General features: G+C 34.5%; 1 protein-coding gene across 2 annotated transcripts; it reads left to right on the top strand.

Moving 5' to 3' along the window:
* Positions 1-222: 222 nt before the first annotated feature.
* On the top strand, positions 223-11601 carry LOC145664866 (uncharacterized). 2 transcript variants are annotated; one of them, XM_081731899.1, is made up of 5 exons: positions 223-1287; positions 4193-4419; positions 7101-7278; positions 8496-8592; positions 11475-11601. In XM_081731899.1, exons 2-5 carry the CDS (start codon positions 4201-4203, stop codon positions 11536-11538), a joined length of 558 nt encoding a protein of 185 aa, XP_081588025.1. In that variant the 5' UTR covers positions 223-1287; positions 4193-4200; the 3' UTR covers positions 11539-11601. The 2 variants fall into 2 exon arrangements, with proteins under 2 accessions (XP_081588025.1, XP_081588024.1); XM_081731898.1 differs by having other exon boundaries at positions 224-4419.
* The last annotated feature ends 11343 nt before the right edge of the window (positions 11602-22944 follow it).

Raw genomic sequence — 22944 nt, 5'->3', positions numbered from 1 at the left:
AACCGGAAAATGCAATGTGTGAACATTTGGTAGAACCGTCTGCTCGAGTAATGCCCAAGTATCTTAACCCAGCCTAAGCTAAGCTAACCCAAACTAACTTAACCTACCTAAACCAAAAAAAAGTACAGAATATATAGCAAGAAAGTACAAGATTTAAGCAAAATATTGCCCCCCCCCCCCCGCCAGTTCCAAAAATATGCCGTTACATAACACTTTACGTAGCATAGCTGAGCGAGCGAAGGGGAATAGAAGCCCCGCACGGCTCGTTTTTTTCCTACTTTTTAAGTTACACACGTTTGGCATTGCAACCATTGCAGACGGTCATTTTCCAAAGCTTCATATGTACTTACTGCCATCTCATTCCTTGCTTGCATTCATCTGCCTACCGCCTTGTCAATTAGATCCACCAAAACATACTTAATTTCCCATTTCGTAGGATTCTATATACCAGATACGATTTATTAAGTCTAAACACATTAAAATAAGTTATTTAATTAGGTAGAGCCATCTGCTAAAGTTAACCCCATATTAATAGTGAAGGTAGTTAAATGATAATGTAAGTGTTTTAAACTCAATAAATTCTATGTGCAAATTAGTATACATGGGAAAGTAAGTATATTATGGAGGAGCTATTTGCCAGGGCGGAAGGCGGTTGAATACCAGCAAGGAACGAAATGCCAGTATTTGTATGTTAAGTTTTGGAAAATGACCGTCTACAATGGCTGCAATGCCAATCATGTGTAACTTAAAAGATAAGGAAAAAATGAGTCCTACGGGGCTTCTAATCCCCTCCGCTCGCTCAGCTGTGGTTCGTAAAGCGTTTGTAAAGTAGTGAAATCTAGTGAAAAAATCAACAAAATCGATATAAATTTGGAGAGCCGTCTGCTAAAGTAATGAAAATTACGTTTTATCTCTACAATCGAGGAGAAAACTGCTTTGAATTAATACATTGCCTAAGCTTGCTTGTTTTAGCTTTCACCGATACACTACAAATTTTAACTAATGTGGCTTCCCCAAGAATCGGTACGGATTATATTTAAATACAGCAAGCCTGGACATTTCACTCATTTTAGAATGCATCATGCCTATTTTCGTTCCTTATGTTTTTCCATATTTATTCGGAGGTTGGTGGCAAAATTGAAATAGTTCAAATGAAGAATATAAATACTTATGTCCGACTTTATTTGGTAACAATTACTTATTCTAAGGTATACTTCATCAATCTTAGATTAAATGATATCACTCATTTCATCGCTTTACAATAAGTGCAAGGAAAGGTTCGATCAGGTATGGACTTTTGGGTTTAGGGTAAAAGAACGATGAATTTCGAAAAATTACTTATTAGATATTAACAATAACTCAAAATGGATTATTACGCGAAAATAAGTTGGCATATTAGTTTGAGGTTTGTAAGGTAAGAAGTCGAGGGTGTAAGTTTGAGGAAAACTGGATTTTTCGCTGCATACATTTTAATCTTTTATCCTCTAAAAACAGTAAGTTTTGTCTCTTGATTGAGTTTAGTGGTTTTGTTTACTTTTTTTCTACCAGCTGAAGTCTGAATCTAAAATCTCAGAAAAATATTTGCAATCTGAACGGATGTAATAAAGAAATAATGCTATTTTTCAGGATTGGCAAAAACCGTGTTTTTTTTTTAATTTTTTTTTCACTTAAACCGGAATTTTTGCTTTAAACCAGGTTTCTTTTATTTAAATAGGTTTACCTTAGATTAAAATAGAGTAACCGTTGCGCCCCCTTTTTTTAAGAGTAAAGGTAATTTGAGGCTGATGATTCGATTGAACAAAGTCGCAACCTCGAGAAATGACCTCAACCCACTCAAACTAGAGGTCATAGGTCAACTAGTTCTGCAAACGATTTACCAGTACATCATAAATTATTCAGCAGTCTACTCCTTCAGCATTGGTTAAGCTTGAATTTTCCTTGTCGGAGGCATGATCGTCCACAAGTTGAGTGCGGGTGGGATTCGTGAAAAAATACTTTTTTAACTTGTCTCTTTAATTGTGATTTTATTTTATCAAGTTTGGAGTTCCCGCCGAACTGCCTCTAGTGTCTGTCACACTAGCGGACGGTCAACAAAACTTTTCCACAGAAGCTGATCAAGTGTCTAAATTTATAACATTGGAAAGTAGATCGACGAAACTGAGATTTCTGTTAGGTTTGACTGGTTTGTTAATAATAATAATAATAATAAAGGTTTTATTTAGAAAGATAGTATGAATGGTCCAGAACTATTAGTCACTTCTGGTATTGATTAGCAAATTAAATTAAGCCTATATTTCTGACTTTGACTAAATTAGATCTTCTGTACTATGTAGTCTTTTAAAACTGTCCATTGATTTAATGTGTATAACTGTAGAGTGATTCCACTTTGCAGTTCTTTCCCTTTTGGTTCTTAAGTGGCTCCTAAAATATTCACAAGTATGCAAGATCACTGCAACGTATTTCTATCAGTTGACCTCCGTGGATGATGAGTCTGTGGATTTATCACCTTTGTTATCAAGGGATTCTGGTTTCGAGTTCAAATGAAGAACAATATCTCTCGAGTGCAAACTGAGTAGTGGTTCGGATCTCACTTTAAGCTGTAGGTCCCGTTCTTCATAACCCCGTTGTTATGTCCTTAACCATAGAAAGGCGAATGTTGGTCAAATTTACCCGCACTTTCTTTTTCTCTTTGCCCGAACAAATGAATTTTACGTTTGAATTTTTTTGTATTTTCTTCTGTAATCTAAACTTAAATTTAGTTTTATTAGAAAACACATTATTGTGGTAGTTTTTTTTTTAATAGCGCAGGTGACTAAATACATCTTTTTTAGCAACTTAGAAGTGTTAAGAGAAGTACAGTTTTACTTTAAAAGGATCATTGTAAACTTATCTATTCTTTGAATGGATGACTAAATTAACATAATCTACTTTTATACATTGAGCAAACTTAATACTCTCAGGTTTAGTATAGTAACTTGTCTACACAGGCTAATGTATTTAAAGCTACTTCATGTCTGCTAACCAAATGCGGTAGTAGTCTGTACTGGGACTTATATTTGTAATATGTCCTATTAAAATAAAATTTCACAAGTCTTAAAATAATTTTACAACTCACATTTATTAGTAGCAGCCATTAAATAACTTTAAAATACATTAGTAGGGTTAAAATTGGAATTTACAACCGCGAGCAAAATTGCCCCCCTTAGTCTTTCACGTGACCAATTATAGTTTAGTCTTCCTAGGGTTAATGTTAAGATACACGGATGACTAATGATAGTGAATGATTATGAAGGAATTAGTGGCATGAGAACGGGAAAACCCTCACGAATATGATATTGTCCATCATAAATTCATGAGGCCGGAGATTGAACCAAAGATCCGTCGCACCAAAAGGCTACGTTCTACCTCTGAGCAATCGACCCTTTCCTTTCGCAGTGCTGATGAATGACGTCATACTCTAATGACCTGCTCATAATTCTCCAACGTAGTGGTCTTCTACACACGTCTTCCTAATTGTTCCCCACTTTTCTTCCCCTAGATTTCTGATTAAATGAACAGCGAAATCATATTAAAATAAAATCTTTGAGTTTTGTCCCACGGTTATGCGGGGCAGCATAAAGGAGACGGTGATGATGAGAATGAATTAAATGATGGAGTGAAAAAAGTGGAGGGGAACGATAGGACCCTGAGAAAACCCACGAACACGGTGTTTGTCCACCACAAACGTACACTCATGTCCAAAATTATTGTCGCATGTCTATAAATATGTTGTTTTACGAATAAAATTTGATAACGAATTCGCCCTGTATTTCTTATAATGTTGGTATGTGCATAATCGGCAAAGACATGTATGTGGCAAATTTCATGTCAAAAGAGCAGTAAATAAGAATAATAAAGCGAAAATAAAACTTTCTTGTCCATTTGTTTTACTTATTCTAATTTACGTGCTTATAATTCTTTCCCTATAAAATTTTCTACAAATATACATTTCTCGATTATACACATAGTATCGGTATTAAAAGTATCCTGTAAAATCATTATCAAATTATATTCTTACAAGAAGACAGTTATAGATATGCGACAATCATTTTGGACATGAATGTACATTTTATTGTTTCAATGATTTGTGAAATAGTATATTTTCTAGTTATATTAACACCTTCAAAACAATATTTCCTAAAATTTATTGCAGATATCAGAATGGTATTTGGCCAAATGCAATCTACTTTAGCTGACCTTAGTGAAAGAGTATCTTCCGTCGGGAAGAAAGTCGACACACTTCTAAGTAATGATGTGAGTGTGAAAGCAGACTCCATAAACGAAGAATCCGAAATTCTTGGCCTTCTGCCTCTGCGAATGTTGGATGATTTTCAAACATTTGAGAGAAAGCTTGAAGATCCTAACTTCGGAAAGAAATATGTAAGTGTCCTATCAAAACTGTACAAGTTATGAAGCAGGTTTCAAATCTTTGTTATATCTTTTAATTTACGTCTTTTTGGAACATCTCTTTTTTGACTAAATGTTAGCATCAACTCCATTTTGGCCAATTTAGCCATTATCATGTGCATTAGCTATGGACTATAATTTTGGCAGTAGCGGATCGTAGTCTGTACAAGCACCGGTTGCAATGTTTCAATATCAAAGGTATGTAGGTACGCGCAAGTGTTCCCCTCCCCCCCAAAAATATTCAGGAAATATGAAGAGGAAAATCTTTTAAGCTGTATTTATATATTATTGATTAAATTGTTTCTCTAATACTGATTTAATATATAAGCTATTTCCTTTTTTTCAAACAACCACTATCAATGTACGTTTATACACTATTTATATACAAAACCTCTACACTCATGTTATTGAACACGAGATAAATCGAATATATAGTATGTACTGTAAGCCATGAATGATGGCGTTAATCCGAAAAGAAGAAAAAAAAGCAAGAAAATTCCATGCACGCAGTTAAACAAAATTATTTAATTATATAATCTATGCATTATTTTAGAATGGAAGGTCTTTCTTCGATCTTTTGGGCTTCAAATTTTCTATGGCTTTATTGAAATCTGAAATGCTGCTCGCCAAGTTTCTCTGAATAGAAAGCATCGCTACCGCAAAATATTTTCCGCCTTGTTTTCTTTAGGGTCCAGAAACACCTCTCTCCTCCGACAATATGCATTTTGTTAGCATTTCTTTGTATAAATATACGGTACAAAAAGTCCATTTTCAGAAACCACGTACTTTTGTCTGTAAAGAAGCATGAAATCTAAGATGTTTTCCTTCGAAAATGAAAAAAAAGTTTAACATTCCAGCAAATTAGGCTAAAGAAGACAGATGAGTATTGGAAGGGAATGATTTGATATTAATTTATGCTGTCCGCCGGAAATCGAACACAGAATCATGTGCACGAATGACAGAGCTAGGAATTAGACCAGTAGTAAGATATTTTCTTCTTCGAGACTCGATCGATCCCCCCCCCCCAGAATAGGGTTTTTAAAAAAATAAATCTTATCCCAAGAATTTTCACTTTTGTATTATAAATGTTAAATAAAATCTATTGACTTTGAACGACCGCCCCCCAAACTTTCAGCTTGGATTCGTCCCTGCTACCACCAGACTTATATTTGTTCTTTGCGAGTTTGTTTTGTGAATAACTTCTTTTTTCCAAGCGTCTGTATCTCCCTCACCCTATGAATTGAGTCAAGCGCTGCTAAGCGGAGAAATTTGTAACTATTACAGAAGCTGACCAGTTGCGGAAGAAAGGCAACCGCAAGAAAGCTATACGGGAAGATAGGAGCGATGCAAGAATAAATCCACTTCCCCATGTTAACAGATAGGAGCTTGCTGCCATATGCTCGATATTACTGCTTCCAGTGGCAACGTTCGCTGCCACCGGAAATGTAAATCTTTCTCTTTCTTTCCGTTTTTTTTTTAATTTACTTTTTTCAGAAATGCATCAATACTGTTTTTGCGCTCAAGAGCAGAGGTTTATTTTTTACTGATACACTACATTAATACTTAAAAATAGTTTTAGTATTAAAAAAATATCCGGTTGCACAACCATGCAACATATAGTACCAGCCGCCGCTGAATTTTGATCAACTTGCCATTCATACTTGCTAATATAGTCACTTAGGCGGCAATTAAATCTTTTGCAGTCAATTTTTTGTTTAGAACATATGAAAAACCTAAAAAAAAGTAGTTTATCTTGGTATTTTTCTAATTCTTCTGTTTACAACAGCACTTACATTGTCACAGTAGGTTAGATATCTTTTATCAGTCTCACCTATCCGTCACGGTAAATTGGGATTACTGAATCTGGTTTCTCCATAGTCAGTTGTTTGATTAGTTTCTAGTGTATTTTTAGTTTGGGTTGGGTTTTTCTTGTTAAGATGCGTGCATGTGTATGTATATATTTTTGTGATAGATCAATAGTGTTATCAAGACATACCCAACATTTGAAGTTGAAAATAATTAAAGAGATTTTATTACTTCTTGTCAATGAAGGAACAAATTATATTGTGAAACTGTTTGATTTGAGGATATCAAAAGATAAATAATATTAGAACATCTTTGTAAACTAGTAGACAAAAAGTACCAAATTTTTACTTTCTTTGTTCCTAAATTCTGTTACCTATAATTTAAGGTAAGTTGAACCATTTTTAGCTAGTTTCTGTGCGTCATTTACCTATTTTCTGACACTACTTGTTGGCAGCACTGATTAACCCACTGTTTCTTGTTACTTTTGGAAGTGTATGTAATTTCCATATACATACATACACACACACACACACACTCTAATTCAAACGGACAATGGTCCTTTTAAATAACCGAATTCCGATATAAAGCTGAAAGTTACAAAATAAATCCCAGGCAAATAGTTTTTGTTAGTCACGTAGCCCATTTGATACGGCCTTCCATGAAACTCAGAACTCCACGCCCTTTTTTTTCACAGTTCACATTACGGTATTTAAAAATTAATCTAGTTTCATTCATGCTTCGTTATTTTTTCTCCACTGGTAAAAAAACAACAATACGGACCCTTATATATATTGTTTTTCTTTTCGATTTCAGCATGCATTAGATCTAAATAATTTCCTTTTTTTCAGGTAAAAGTATTACTGTCAATTGGTGGTAAGGATTTAAAAGGTTTCGCTCACAATGCAATAAGAAGAACTTTGTGCGACAAGCTCGCAATGGAATTCTCCTACTCTGGCAGGAAACCAAAGATCATGAAGCAAAAAAGCACACCTTTCGGTCCACCCAAATGTGTAAAAAAGATCCACAGTAAGTTGATTTGAAAAGTTGTGCTGAAATATTTAACTTCATTTATTTATTTATGCTAGTAACCATACAAAATTCCAGTTTGCTAATTACTAAGTTTTACTTCTCTCGTACTGGACGTGTGTTCTCATATTAGTATGTCCCAAGCAATCAGAAGTAATTCTTCATGAATAAAGTATGCTTTGAGTATTTTAGTATGCTTTTACTGTCAAGTAGTATAATATGTAAATGTGTTCACCCTTACTGGGTGAATATAAAATCTGTGTAGAATATATAGGAAATTCAATAACTAATCCAACACTATGTTGTAAACAAAGCTTTACTGGTAAAGTACACATTTAAACAAATCTTTGCTTGAAAAAGCATTCAAAAATAATTTGTAAGGTGTACGGAAAACCTAAAACCAAATAAAATTCCAAGGTATGAATGATTCCAGGGCTAAATAAAGTCAATAGTGTCAACGAATTTAAATTGAAGTACAGTGTAGGAATCACTATGTGAAGTATAATTTTGCACCAGACTTTTCGTGTATACCTGTAAATTTGATACTGTCTACCACACGAATGTAACTTTGAAAGAATATAACTTTGTTGGGTTGGCAACACTGTTAGTCTGGTAGTATTGCCAAACTGTGTCCCCTGTCGATATTTTAAAGGTGCAAAATTTCAGAGCTCTTTGTCTAACACTAGAACGCAGATAAAACACTAGAAGAATATAGCTTTCGAAGTTACCATAATTCCAGTATAAAAAGAGAAAAGTTGAAGGCTTTCAAGTCGGCGAATAGTCAAACTTTCGTCTTTCTGTCGTCTTCGTCTTTCAATTTTTCGTGACAACGAAGTTAGCCAAAACCTAATGTTTTTTTTTGTAGTGTTATTTAAGGTGACTTGAAACGTTGACTCAAAACCATATCACCACTAAGGCACCGGAAGAAAGTCTTGTTACACTTGTATATAAAAATGTAACTTTTCCATTATATAATATACCAAAAGTGTGGTGAAAGATAACTTTCTATAGTACCCTTACATAAAAATCACGAAATAGGGGCCTAGCTTAAGTGACTTGAAAAATAATATAGGAATTAGTTTCAGCTCTAGGTATCCACGTTTACAAACCATACCATAATTCCGTAAAGCTATTTAAGAGGGAAATTTATTTCAAATGACTTTTTTTTAAGAATAAAAATCGCTAGTATTTGCTTGAAATTCTATCTTTCTTTTCAGCTGCTGTTCGTAAGATGTACACCGACGCAACAGAAGAAACGGTGAAGGAAGTATTGGGTCTTTGGCTGCAGCAGGCGAAGCCTAGACTACTGCGTAGGTAAGTATAGTTTTACCTATTTTCCTTACAATCACGAGAGAGATCGGAAAGTTCTTACCATCACTAAATAAGCTAGGGATCTGCAACTTAGTGAAATGAGATAAAATGTTTACCTTGTATATACTTATTATTTTATTATCCCTTATAATTTAGCAACTTGCCTGTTACTTTCCTCGGAGGGTGGAAATTTGAACTTAAATCGAGATTCATTACTGTTTACATTTTTATTTTCTTGTCTTCTGGAAGAAAGTACCTCTGTTAGTTTAATTTTATTTTTTGATTACTCCTATCTGCTGATGAATTTTTTTAAGACTAACGTTTATTCCTTGATTAATTTTGGTGTTGGTTAATACTGAAGGAAATTTCATTTTTTGAAAACTGCGATGTCACAGTAATAGAGAGATAGGCACTTTCTGTTATGTTTGCCTTCTAAAAACATTTCCTACCTGCTGCATGAAAAACAGAAAGCAACTAACCTCTTTTTGTCTTGACTAATTTTAGTGTTATTTTACATCTTTTCTATCTACTGAACGAACTCATCTCTTGAGAGAAAAACTACAATACCACCCTCTTTCTTGATTGATTAGAGTTAATTACTTCTTTTATATACTAAATGAAACCATCTTACATTCTGGAAAACTCTGCAATGCCATTGTAATAGAGAAATATGCAATTGCAGAATCTTTCAGACGATAAGATTATTTCGTTTAGTATAGAAACAAGCAATAAAGCACTATAATTAATTAAGATACAGAATGGTATTGTAGTTTTTTTTCCTTCTCAAAAGATAAGGTTTCATTCAGGAGATAGAAAAGAAGTAAAATAACATTAAAACTAATCAAGAAACAGTTTTTTTTCCTAGAAGATAAAGACTTCAGCAGTTAGAAAATTTTGTTAAGAGACAAAATAATAGTTAATGCACATTTCTCTCTTACAAAGACATTCCCGAGTTTCCCGGAAGATAAGACTTCATTCAGTATGAAAAAGAAGTAATCAATACCAAAATTGAACAAGAAACAAAGGTTAATGTTTTATCCACAAGATAAAGACTTAATTCAGCAGTGGCAGTAATAAAAATAAATTTAAATAAAAAGTAAGAGTAGTTTTTCCCCAAAGACAAAAAGATTTCAATAGGATGGAGCACGCCAAAGTATGCGTATGCGTAAACACTCAATAACAAATTACCAGGAAAATAAATAGGGAGACATAGGTCTTAAAATGCATTCAGAATTTGACTGGATTGAAGTAAATGAAGTGATTTGCCTGCTTTGTGCCATGTACACTGAGAAATGTTTCTGCTTTCAAAGATGGGATATAAAGAACTAGGTCGATAGGTCGCAGGAGTATTTATTACTTCTCTATAATGAATTGTGAAACGACGCTAATGATTCCGACACGACGTTCCATGAATATGGGTCAAATAAAGTTAGTGTTATAGTTACGGTAATGAGTCATCCCTTCTTCATTTGATACGTATGATGAAGGCAATATGCATGTCTTCCTATCAGTGATTCTTGTGTTTTGAAAGAATGAAACGTTGCAAAGATGTATTCCTCCGCTGTAAGGCTCAGGATTGAAATCCGTTTGTTTTACTGTCACAAATGAATCCAGAGAATTGTTGCTCAACACCTCCTTACGTATTAGTCACCAGTAACTTTTTTTATATATTTTTAAAGAGAAATATTTCATTGAACCTCTAAGGTATGTTCCAAACTCGTTGCAAAATGGTACGAAGTTGTCCGTGTACACGGTACCTATTTTAGTAAATTCTTACTCTTTTCCTGTAAATTGCGAACTACACTTTCCCATGCGTTCTGTTGTACATTACGCAGGATAACGCCTTGTAGGTCATCATCTATCATTTGTGTTGCTCCGTGAAGAATACAAGGTATATAGGTTCACACACTTATGGCCTATCTTTCCTGTGAATCGTGAGATCAGATTGCATTTCATACAAGGTATGGAGAGAAAATTAAAGAAATACGTAAATATTTGTTCTTCCATCCCTCAGTGATTTCTTATATCAGTGATCACTTCGTTTGTTTTTCGTAACGCCGTACTTATACAACAGTACCGAGTGAGTCAATATGACATTTTCTGGATTTATCTCAATTGATGCTCTCACAGAACAACGCACGTTTTCAGCTAGGAAAAAACTTCTACTGAAAATTTACTGGCACTAGAATATTGAAATAGGTAAAGTGAATAAATACCATGCAGTGGTACCAGTGATGAAACGGGTCACATACTTCGTGACTCGTGATCACGAAGTAGTCAGAGCCCTGACCCTGTATGACCCAGACATGTCCGTGCGATCCCGGGACGACTAAATATCAGACTATGGGAGAGTATGTTGTAATTGTAACAAACGCGATTCTTTCCTTTCAAGTGTTTCTTATGAGTGATCGTCAAAATTTAATCGAATAAGGCTGTAAAACGTAAAATGTAGAATATAAGGGATTCCGCTGAACCGAAATAGTGTTTGCGTAAAGTTTGTATATAGTAGTGTTTAAAATTACTTTATTAATTTTCAGTATGGGAATATGAATTATATTGTATTTGACAGTCAAGATACTTTGAATATGAAGTGTCACACTGCAAATCTACATCTGAATAGGTGAGCTCGATTAGGAAATATAAATTCACTATAAGAATTATACCGTAATGCTATAGAGATCATATTTGGAGTGCTTCCAACCCATGGATCACCAGATCTGAGAAACGAGTGCCAGACTCTGTTGCCTTGTGTGGCACTTACTTCAAAGAATAATAATGTATTTTAATGAAAGCGTATTTATAAGGTAAACAATATGAATGTTTTCTTTTAACTGTGCAATCAATTACATGTTTTTCAGTACGTATTTATGATCGTTATTTTGCAGAGAACGAAGAAATTCAAAACCTGTAGTGGAAGGTGACACCGTTGAAGTTGAGGAAACCAATTAAGGAAGTAAGTTAGAAATAATACAAAAAATGTAAATAAGTTCAATAAATAACATTGTAATACAAGCTGATTGTTTTCATGAAACCTTATATCAGTTATTGCGTAGAATGTAGGGATAATTTATTTCAATTATGTAGCAGCAGGATGCGAAATAATAACAGTTATGATCGGGAGAGATAGGAGTAGATAAATAAGTAAATAAAATGCACTGGAAAGTTTTGAAATGAAAATTTCATATATTGAACATCCAAAATTATTGAATTATGTAAGGTTAGGGATAATGTTTAACTACTAGGTTGTCCACTAACTGCACAGATTTACTGTAAATAGTTTGTATACTTCTGACAGTGTCAGTGTCACCATATCTCGCCAGTAAATTATTGAGGATGAATTTTCTTCCAAAATTTTGAAGTGTGGGAATGGCCATCCTCAGTATTTCGCACCCTGTGTAGCAGTGGTTCTAGGATTTAATTTATATTTCTTTCCTGAAATCTGATAATTTAAAAGTTTGCTTAGCCCTTGACGTTTGTCTAGTGGTGTACGTCTTTGCTGCGCCTAGGGTCGTGGTTCATTCTCAGTGGAAGACCTTACAAACACTGAACGCATTACTGCGGATTCTACAGGTCAGTGTCTCATATAAAGCTTCGTGCTCAAACGGGACGCTGAACTTCAGCATCAAACTGTGGTTAATGGTAAACTAATTGGATGCTGATTCACCAAGGAACTCAGGAAAAGTGTTGCTTTCTATATTGAGATAAGATACTAATCTCAATAGACTGGAGTATGGGGTATATATTCAACACCAATGTTGTGTGAGACATGGATTTATAATTTAACATGATATCTCAATAATGTTACTCAACAGAAATAAACCTAGTGCTGCAAAGACGCATAATGGACGAAGGAAAGAAGCATAATACAGATTGTGAAAGTATATATATATTTTGCTTTCATTTTGACCGAACTCAACTATTCTTTTTCAGAACATTGCTTATGTAGGTTTAACAGTTCTTTCGTCCTCACCTTTACGTTTATTTTTGCAGAATTGTTGTCTATATAAGCTTGATTTCATTTTGTATAAGGTTTGAAGTGAGGTCCAGTAGTGTCAATCTTGATACAGATTTATTTCTGCACGTGAGAAAATGATCCATCTGGTTGGCGTCATGTATAATGTTTGATGTGAAGATTAGTATAATGTTCAGTGTGTAAGTTACATAAATGATGGTGTGTGTTCTTTTGTCATCTGAGGGTGTTTGGATATTGCCACCACTTTATTGGCATTCTTTTAAAAATATTGCAGAAACCATAGCCTACTACTATGTTTACTATTAATAGTAAGTATGGTATGGTTTCCCCTATATATATTACTTTATATATAGGGGATAAGCTGCACTGATAAGCCTGCAATAAACGAGACATATTAAGCATGTGCTAAACTTGAAGTGAACAGCTTGAAATAAGCTTGAGGTGACAAGCCTGTAGCAAGCATTATGTACCAAGTTTGAAATAGACTTGAGGTAACAAGCCTGGAGCAAGCATTATGTACCAAGTTTGAAATAAACTTGAGGTAACAAACCTGTAGCAAGCATTATGTCCCAAGTTTGAAATAGACTTGAGGTAACAAGCCTGGAGCAAGCATTACGTACCAAGTTTGAAATAAACTTGAGGTAACAAGCCTATAGCATGCTTTATGTAACAAGTTTGCAATAAGCTTGAACTGACAAGCTTGAAAAAATCTTGCAGTACAAGCCTACAATATGCTTGTCGCCTGTCAACTTCGTCGCTTGAATCAGCCTTAATATACGCTTACAGACTTGTCGTAACAAGCTTGGGACAAGCTTATATCCTTGTCACGACAAGCTTATATCATGCTTGTGGCAAGCTGTTTCTGCTATCTGGGTAGTAACCATATTCCCACTGAATAATATATTTATTTATATTTTGATTAAGTGTAAATCTCATTTTCGCATATACAAGTTGAATAGTAACAAGGTTTATCAGGCCGACGTCATACCAAAAAATAATTCCGTCATTGGATATAAATTTTCTTAATTTCAGACGAATGTAGAATTCAGTCAGGTACCTAATCTTTCCTTCACCCCCTCTCACTAGTCCATAGTCACTTTCAGATCCGGTTATATCTGGATTTGCCAAATTTCTATTTGTTTTGTAATTTCCGCGGATAAAGGTTTCGTCCTGATTGGTGGAATTTTCCAACCCTTGTCGTTTTCGGCGCAATGTTATTATAATAATCGAAGACACATTACGAGGTGCAGCTCGTGATTTCTTCTTCTACATATCTGCGGTAGAAGGACGGAAATTCTAACTATCTCAAGGTAATATCCAGTTAATTTCATTGATAAACGCTATATGATTATATAGGAGCCTGTAAATCTACACTCTCGTGAAGTGAACGTAAAAAAATAAATGAGAAATAGGAACCAGCTTTTCAGACGCCATATTGCTCGTCATTCAAGCCGAAGCGTAGACAGTTTGTAAGATTTTTGATATTTTAAAACTCAGTTAGGATTAGGGAAATACGACCTGGTTTCGTACATATATTATAGTGTGTATAATAAATGTGATTTTTGTTATTATTATTCAGTAAGTGCATGTACATGGTAGGTTTCATAACTGTAATACTAATCAGCAGAATGGCAGCTTAAGCTAACAAAAAGGGGCTCCTATTTCTCTTTCCAAATTGAACCATTTCTAGCGGGGGAATGGGTTAGTTATTGTTTGTTTTAAGGGCCTTTTCCCCTCTCAGGGGAAGGGTCCCTCAATAAACCTCGTTAAGGTGCCCCCAGGGCTTCAAATTCTAGTAAATATGTTCTAAATAATTGGTCAGGTCAATTGGACCTAGGGTTAACTCTTCTCATTTTGCCCCTTAAAGTTTAATAGAGCCAACTCTATATACCGACAAGGAGTAATATGTTTAAAGGTGCTTGCCTTTAATATGCATGTTATTAAATGATGCTTGTCTAGTTAGTAGTTTTATGTGTAGTATTTATAGTGGTGTGTGTAGTTAATAGTTCTGTGAGTGCGTGATTTCTACTATTAGGACGGTGTAATTCACATGCGTTAGTTTAATACCATTTGTCTAACTCAAAGCACACTAAACCAGAGTAAATATTAGATTTATGTTAATAAGTACAAGTATATATTTCAGTACACGGTAAATTATGCCTCCACTACAGCGCCATCGTGTCCGTTTTCGGTAGTCAATTGTTTGTTGACATTACGACATCGCATGACTTAGTGATCTAGATTGTTTGATTTTGGCCATTTATTCTCAAATTACATCCCGTGGACATGGTTTTCGGTTCAGATGAGTATACATTCATATAAGATAGCATGAGATCTTACTGTACTGAAAATTACAGCTTGCTAGGTCAAGTAGCAATCGAAATATCCACTGAAATAAAGAATGCCTATTTTCTTAATAGAGGTAAAGTCCATATGCTGCTACTGTTTGTTTCAAAATGTAGTTTTAAATTCTCTTTTCCCGTGGCTGTAGAAAATTTCCATTGTTGCTTTAGTTTTATCAGCAAATCAGAAATAAATTAATCGTTGACAATTTAACTTTCAGTAAATACACGTATGATTTTTTTTAACTGCTGAGTAAATACGATTTGGGTGCTTCGAAACAAAGAGTCCGTGGTTCGATGAATGTTATCGTGTAGTAGTTTGAGCGTGATAGATTGTGATAATTATATATTTATTAGTGTGTAATATAAATATGTGTATATCCTGCGTGTAAAATGTATGAAATACGGTGTCTGTAAAATATTACTTCGCGCGAAAATGAGTAAATAATGAATGAATTTAATGATATATTAGTAATATGATATAAAATATGAATGAGATGATATGACACCTATATTTAAATGGATAGGCCTAGTGTATGTTATATAGTGAGAATATGAATATGTTTACTAAAAATCTCTCGCGTTTTGACTTCTACACCAGTACATTCATACAACCGAGTTTGCTATTTGGATAGTAGAGTGTATTTGGGAATTGTGTGTTACTTCGCATTTAAGGACCTCATATTAACAGCCCCGGATCTTAAGCCTTTCAACAGATAGGGTAGCATCATGTGGGATTTACTTTTAAAGGTTGACAGAAATGATAATTAAAAAAAATAACTGCTATATCCTGTGATCATCGAGGTCATTTGTATCTTTAACGTTCATTGACTCTCCGAGATTTTTTTCTTCGTTGCGTACCTTATTTATTGTGCAGTGTTCATATAGGTAACACCCAGTTCGGACTATCCGATTAAATCAACCGCTACTAAATTAATATTTATGTCATTTGCGTACCCGGACGTCGACCCATGACCCTCTTAAGTATTTTCGTTTCTTTTCTTAGTTTAATTAGTTGATGGAAATTAACGACGTCCCAGATTTTGGCATGTCTGCGCAGGGTAGCCATCGGTGATGTTTGGTCATTGAAATCACCGATCCAAAATTCAGTTTATTTTTAATTTTTTTATTTTGGCAAATCAGTAGTTAGGGATAACTTAGCTATTACTTTTACTCTAGTTTCATTACTGTCCTTGAACCTTCTTAGTTCTTCTGAGGGGTCGAATACTTTTTTTACTTACTTAGAGATTTCAAAATTGGGGACGCAGTTACCTGGTCCCTTCCCCCTCTCCTTTTATCCTGCTGGTCTGGGCAGGATACGGGGCTCGGATTTCAATCTTACAAGCAAACTCTTGTGGGATTGGGGTCTGATGGACACAGACTTGCATCCTTGGCAGCAGGACCCCCCTAGTTTACGTATTTAAGTAAACCATCCTCTTTCGGCATATGTAAACATTTTTGGCTATGAGTTGTTATATATTTAAATTCGATCACTCTTCTGTGTAGTGAGTAGTACTTTAATCTTTCTCCTTTCGTTGGCGCCGCTTTCTCTCTCTTGTCTCTTTCTTCCTTCTTACTTCGAGATTTTTTTTAATTTCCAACCTCGCCCCCGGTTTTGAAACTCATGAAAACATACAATATTCATATCACTTATTTCGATCGTATGTACTAACTGAGACATCGAGGGATACAATTCGTGGAGGTATTTCAGCACAACTCAGGACCATTTTCGCGATATTCAATCCACCATGGGAAGAAACTGACGAGAATGTACACTATGCTTTCAGATTCCCAGAAACTTACTTGTTATTCATTGATCGTACAAATTACATACATTGATTAATGATTTCTGGTTTTCTTTCTATTGATTGGTTATATGATGTATGTATTAGTAGTTTGGGCCCACTAGTTTCGAATAACATTGATTTTTTTCTTTCTCTGTATATACATCTATATATATATGTACTTGCATAGTTTAAAAGGTTACGTGCCTGCTCCATTTGCTGTATTTCCATCTCTTGTGTCAACTTATTAAATAACACCAACTATTTCCTTATACGCGGATCTTAGTAAATTGAGAATTATTATTATTAATTATCGGGTTTATACATATACATTTCAATGTTGCAACCTTATGAAAAGAAAAAGAATTTTGTTAGTCAGGGTTTTTGTTTTGTCTTTGAGCCAATAAAATGTGAATATTTATCGAATATAAAAAGGTTATGTAGAATTTAAACGTCGACGAAATACTGAGATTGATATTAGAGTGAAATTGATTATATTCAGGAATATGAATAAATATACATATATACGAGTATGTATGTAAAGGGCTCGGTATTTACCCTGGTTGTTTTAGGTTGCCATAGATTTTTGACACCCGACACTGACCAACTATTTGTGATATAATGTATTACCGCGTAAATTGTAATAAATGACACCTAATTGAGTTGTTATTGATATTTGTGACTATTAAAGTTGAATATCATGTTAAATACTGCATGTAAATAGAACAAGTAGCAGGTCGTAAGAAAAGTAAAAACAATCCTAATCCTTATCCAAATTTATTTTGCGAGATCATAGTGAACTCAGTAAACTACGAAACAGTGCGCCCCACCAACGAATCCTTCTATCAGTAATCTATGAAACAAATCCTCCCCTACGACTGGAAACATAACTATTTGGCTTTCGTCAGTTCAGTGACTAAAATCTCTTGACTCCACGATCTATACTAGAAATAAAAATTTAGTGATCTTAAGTTGAACTGATTTTGGTTAATAATTTAGTAATGTGAATACAGGACTTAGATAGGTCCAAAGACATTGCTCCATTTAGATATAGTATAATGGAAATAAGTTCTCAATGTCTGTGACTGGATCTGATAATTTTTTTTTAATCTTAAATTTTGAAATTTTATATCAAGTGCGTCAAGTGACGAAATGAGAAATTTATATATATATAATACGAAGGAACTAAATTTTTTGTCTGTCGTTAAGACAAATGATTAAATATTCTCATGGACACCAATCATAGTGAATAAAGAGAGTTGAAAAAGGAGTTATTATCGACGTGAGAACAAAGACTCATAAAATTGTCGAAATGTCTCCTCTTGGGACAGAGACTCAATAAAATGCTACTAAAGTGCTTTTTTTAAAGAATGATTAACCAATTATATTTTTTTCTTTCTTTGTTCACAATGATATGTATTCATTGCACTGAATCTTAAATATGTTTAATGTTGACCTTTGAATTCTCTTTTTTTTTAATTTTTGTCTTTCGTCTTTTGTCAAATATTTTTTTAAATGTAATCCAACTCTTAATATCTCTAGAAAGAGAAATGTGTTATTTGATGTTGTTGAAAGTAGCAGATTTCTGTGCATACTTATGAAACTTTTTTTTGTATCAAATTTTTCCTGTTATGTCAAACTAAGTTTTCTTTCATTGAAATGTAATAAATGTCTATAGAAATGTAGTTAGGTTAGTTTAATTCAACTAAATACAACCTGAAGTATACATTGTCCTGTATGAATGTGTGTGTGAGTGAAATGTAGGTTTAGTATTAAGTGCACCAATTCTTTTGACATATATGTGTAACTTACTACAATTAATGGTAGTTGGCAATTAGTCTTTGAATGTCAATACTAACTTAATTTAAGTTGGCTCTATGAAGGAAGCAAAAAGGACCGAAGTAACCTGAACGAATGATCATCATAAGAGAACTTCGAGAATCAAAATCTTCGACAAATAGATTTGTTACTCTGATTTTTTTTTGTGGTCGATTCTAGCATGCCATCAACTTCGTCGTTTGTTTTTTCAAATATTGGATATTAGTCTAGAACTTCTGGAAATATTGAATAAACGGTTAAATTAACTTTTCTCATCTATCTCAGAGCTAGATTGGGATAATTCGGTAGTTGGGGTTAAATGGATCTAGGTCTGGGTGTATGGGTTAACATGTGTCTACCTTTGATCACCTTAATACCAAACATTCACCCACTAGCTATTGGAAATGATCCCGATTCCATAATTATTCACTTTCCTTTACTATATTTCTCAAAATTATCCAGTAACAGTGCCTTTTTCATCCTCTTACTTTCCCTATTTTTCTTCTCTTTTCTCCCAATTTTCTCTTCTCTTCTTCTTCTATTTTTAATAAAACTGAAAAGGGGGTCGTGACTGGGAATTCTATATGTAATAAACACGGTCATGTATTTATTTTATTTTATTTTCTTCAGAAGTCCGATAAAAAGTTTTCTCATTTCGATCGAACCTAGTATGTTCGAAATTAAGAAATGGATAATATATTCCAATATAATTAGACATAAGCCTATAGCTTCATGAATATTCCCCCCACCAGGGGCGAAGGGTTCCCACTCACGATTTATTCCATGCATCTCATTTGTTGCAGAGCGAGCTTAGTATTCTTTCTCTCTTTTTCCTTTTCCCCTTTTTTCTGTTTTAGATGAAGTGTACAAACTTTATGAAAAGAACCTCATGCCGTAAGAGTCGGTGGATCACCAATGGACAACTAACGACATCTCGCCAGAAATTCGCTGCGCCGCAGCGACGATCTGCGGTGGTTCCACTTCCGTTTTGAAAATTATACCAGTAGCAGCAAAGAAGCGACGAAACGCCAATGAATCGCAAAATTACTCCCCCAAAATGTGTTAAATCACCTATATGCATGATTTCTTTACATTAAAGTGAATCTAAAAAACACTAAAGAAAGTACCACGGGATGGGCACGAAGCACCAACCATATGATTAATATGTGCGTGCTCTTCCGACTTCGCCACGGAGGCGACGAAGATATCCTCGCTTGTAGAGGGATAAATCGTTTACGTCTTTTTAATTTGGCCAATCAGAGTGCTCATTTAACTGTTAGACGATAATCGTTTGGGATCAAATAACGTTCGTCCGCCATGTATTTTTATAACCAAATGACGCGTGTCTAATTTGTTTCATAGTTCTCCCATATTCATTTTGTAATGATCGGGGACTGTTGCCATCTAAATTCATATAATTATATGCTCTCATCTCAAGATTTTTTACTTCACGATATAGAGGCTGGGGTTACTCTTGACTCCAGAGCTCAGTTTAGAAAAAAATCATCAGAAAAAACATATATAATAATAAAAACATGCGTATGACCGGCCATAGTTCATGTTGGTTCTATCGCGATTCTCCGCGAGGAATCGAAGGAATGCGAACCAAAATTAAGTCCTGGCTCCTACGTGGTGGTAATTTCAACACCCCGACTCTATATCTGTTTCGATTAGACGAAATCCTGCCGCCAATAGCACACTAGCGGCAATCTTTCGACGCGTTGCTATATCGACGATCATTTACCGGCATGTAGGCCACTAGGATTTGGCGACATTTACGGCATAAGATTTTAATATTTCTTCGATTAAGTTCTTTCCACTTACGAACCGATAGTACACTATTAAATTACAACACGTAGATATGTACATGTAATCACCTCACTGCAGGCCACAAAATGGAGATTATTGTATCTTTTCAAGCACCTGATTTTTAAAATCGAAGGCCCTTTCATTAATTTAACGTTTCACACTATTACTTGGAAACGATATTTTGTTAATTTTTTTCTGGTTTTCTTCCCCAAGTATGATTTGGGTATTGTCAAGTATACAAGGTTTCATAAGAATCTCACCAATAGTATGTGGTCTTTTATCCTTGGATTTAAGAAGAGCAAGTTCATTTGATACTCGCACCACCTTCTCAGTTTGCTCGCCAAAGATTCCAGAGTATTCCAACTTCATATGTTTCAGCGAGTTCCTCTCCACAATAAAAAACTTTAGATTTATGTTTGAAATCTGGAAGTAGACTACTGTCGACGAATGTGTTCCCATCGGACAGGACGGAGAGGATCATTGCTAAGTGCAGCATGGCACACACCACACTCCTTTCCAATGAATGTAAAACCGTATTGGTGTTATCTTCTCTTTGAACTGGGAGCTGCCATTTCACTTCACACACAAAGTAATAAAAACGAGAAACTACAAAGTCAATGCAACGTGTAGGACACCAAAAACGAACTTCTCAGATCAGAATAGCGATCTGAAAAAATAATGAAATGAACCATAGCTTATAAATGGCTCCAATACTGCAGATATAGGCAGTCAGCGTTATGTTTATTACTCAGAAGCACAATAGCGACACTGTAGTAACAAGAAAGAAAGAACCCGTTTTGATTCGATTAATAATCAGCTTCAAAGTAAGTAATGTAGATTTTACATATATTAATTGCCACTAAGGGATCCTTTCTGGCTAAGCGGCTACCGTACGCGTTTTTATAATGGGAGACCCGGGTTTGATTCCCGCCGAGCTCATGTGGTTCGGATTCCACGTCAATAAGTAGGTTCACGTGTCATATAGCCTCGTTATGGAACGAGAGGTTAAACTCAAAATCAACTCAACTCAATTGTTTTTAACAATTCCGAAGGTAAATACTATACACTGATCCGCTCGTCTTCGACATTACCTGCAATTCTTGTTTCCAAAGCTGTTTCTTAACAATTGCATTATTGTTTTTCAATTATCAAAATAGTTTTCTATATCTAAAAGTTCTAAGAAAAATTAAAAGCGACCTTTGAATAATTCATAAGCAGGCCAGTAGCCAGCCCAAAAATGTAGAGGGGCCCGGCTGACGTTAGAGGGGCCGATCCAACCTTATTATACTTCATCGCCATATAACACTTGATTTGCAAGACTACCGGCTGCCTAGACCCCCCTGGATACGGGCCTGTTCATAACTGACTTATAAAGAGCGAAGAATGTATACTGAATTACCATTTAGCATACAAAGACTGTAAATATTGTAACAAAATAAATATTGTAACGATGAGGAGTTAAAATAAATTTAACAAACGCAAAATAACCATTGAATAAAAACTGTCGTTCTATAAAGGTAAAATTTGATACTACTACTACTGATAATAATAATAATAATAATAATAATAATAATAATAATAATAATAATAGTGCACTAGGTATTCAAAAGTCTTACTGAATTTCTGTGAATGAGATTATTATTATTATTATTATTATTATTATTATTATTATTATTATTATTATTATTATTATTATTATTATTATTATTATTATTGAGATCTGAGGATTCAAAGCTCTATCAGAAGTCGCAGAAGGGATCAAGCAAAATCTACGTACGATCAACGAACTAAAGGACTGGTAGTAGGGGTTGGAAATATGTAAGGTTTATGAACATGCGGCCAGCTAAATAAAGCTGGGAAACATTGGTCTAAGGTAATAATCTTTGTAATAATGATTTGGTTTTAGAACTCATACAACTCACTGGAATTAGGATATTGCAAAATCTCTATATAATATCGATGGGCATCATTAATGACGTCATGAATGAACGACATTTTGACTATACTTCTGTGAGATAGGGTTAAAATTGAGGACGAGGAACGCGGGAAGACGCCGTTATTTCACTTCCAAAAATATTTAACTTATGTCATCCCTCACTTCCCAAAAAATTACAATGAGCAAAGATATGTACGGCACTGCGTGGCGTCATCCGTCCCCCTATCTTTTTAGATCCACTTTTATCCCTGCTGTGAGATATTTCGGTAAATAGCTTTTGCATTCTTGATGTATGCTTATGGCAAACTCTCGTTGAGTATACTTAAGTTAGACAAATGATTTACAGCTTATCAATTCTTATAACCAAAAAAAATCTGAATTTCAACAATATACGAGTAATCACACTAAATCTATATTTATTTAGACTGAAACTTTTGCCTTTTGTGCACGTTTATGCCAAGTTTATTTTAATTGTAAATTATAACTGATTTCAACTATTTAATAATAATAAACAATCATCAAGTAATTTACATACTCTTCTGAATTTAAGGTGAATTTCTCCCTGCAATTTATTGCCCAAATTATGGAGTCGTTTTGCTTTCTCGGCACAAAAGCTTTTTCTTTTTTATGCAAAGGAGTCACGGGCTTTCATTCAGTTCAAACTTTACCACCCTCTTCCTTGTCTAACGGCTT

Source organism: Thermobia domestica, chromosome 11 (genome assembly GCF_964235325.1).
Source record: "Thermobia domestica chromosome 11, izTheDome1.hap1.1, whole genome shotgun sequence".
NCBI lineage: Eukaryota > Metazoa > Arthropoda > Insecta > Zygentoma > Lepismatidae > Thermobia > Thermobia domestica.
The sequence above is the reverse complement of the archived record's forward strand: the minus strand, read 5'-3'. Positions and strand labels throughout refer to the sequence as shown.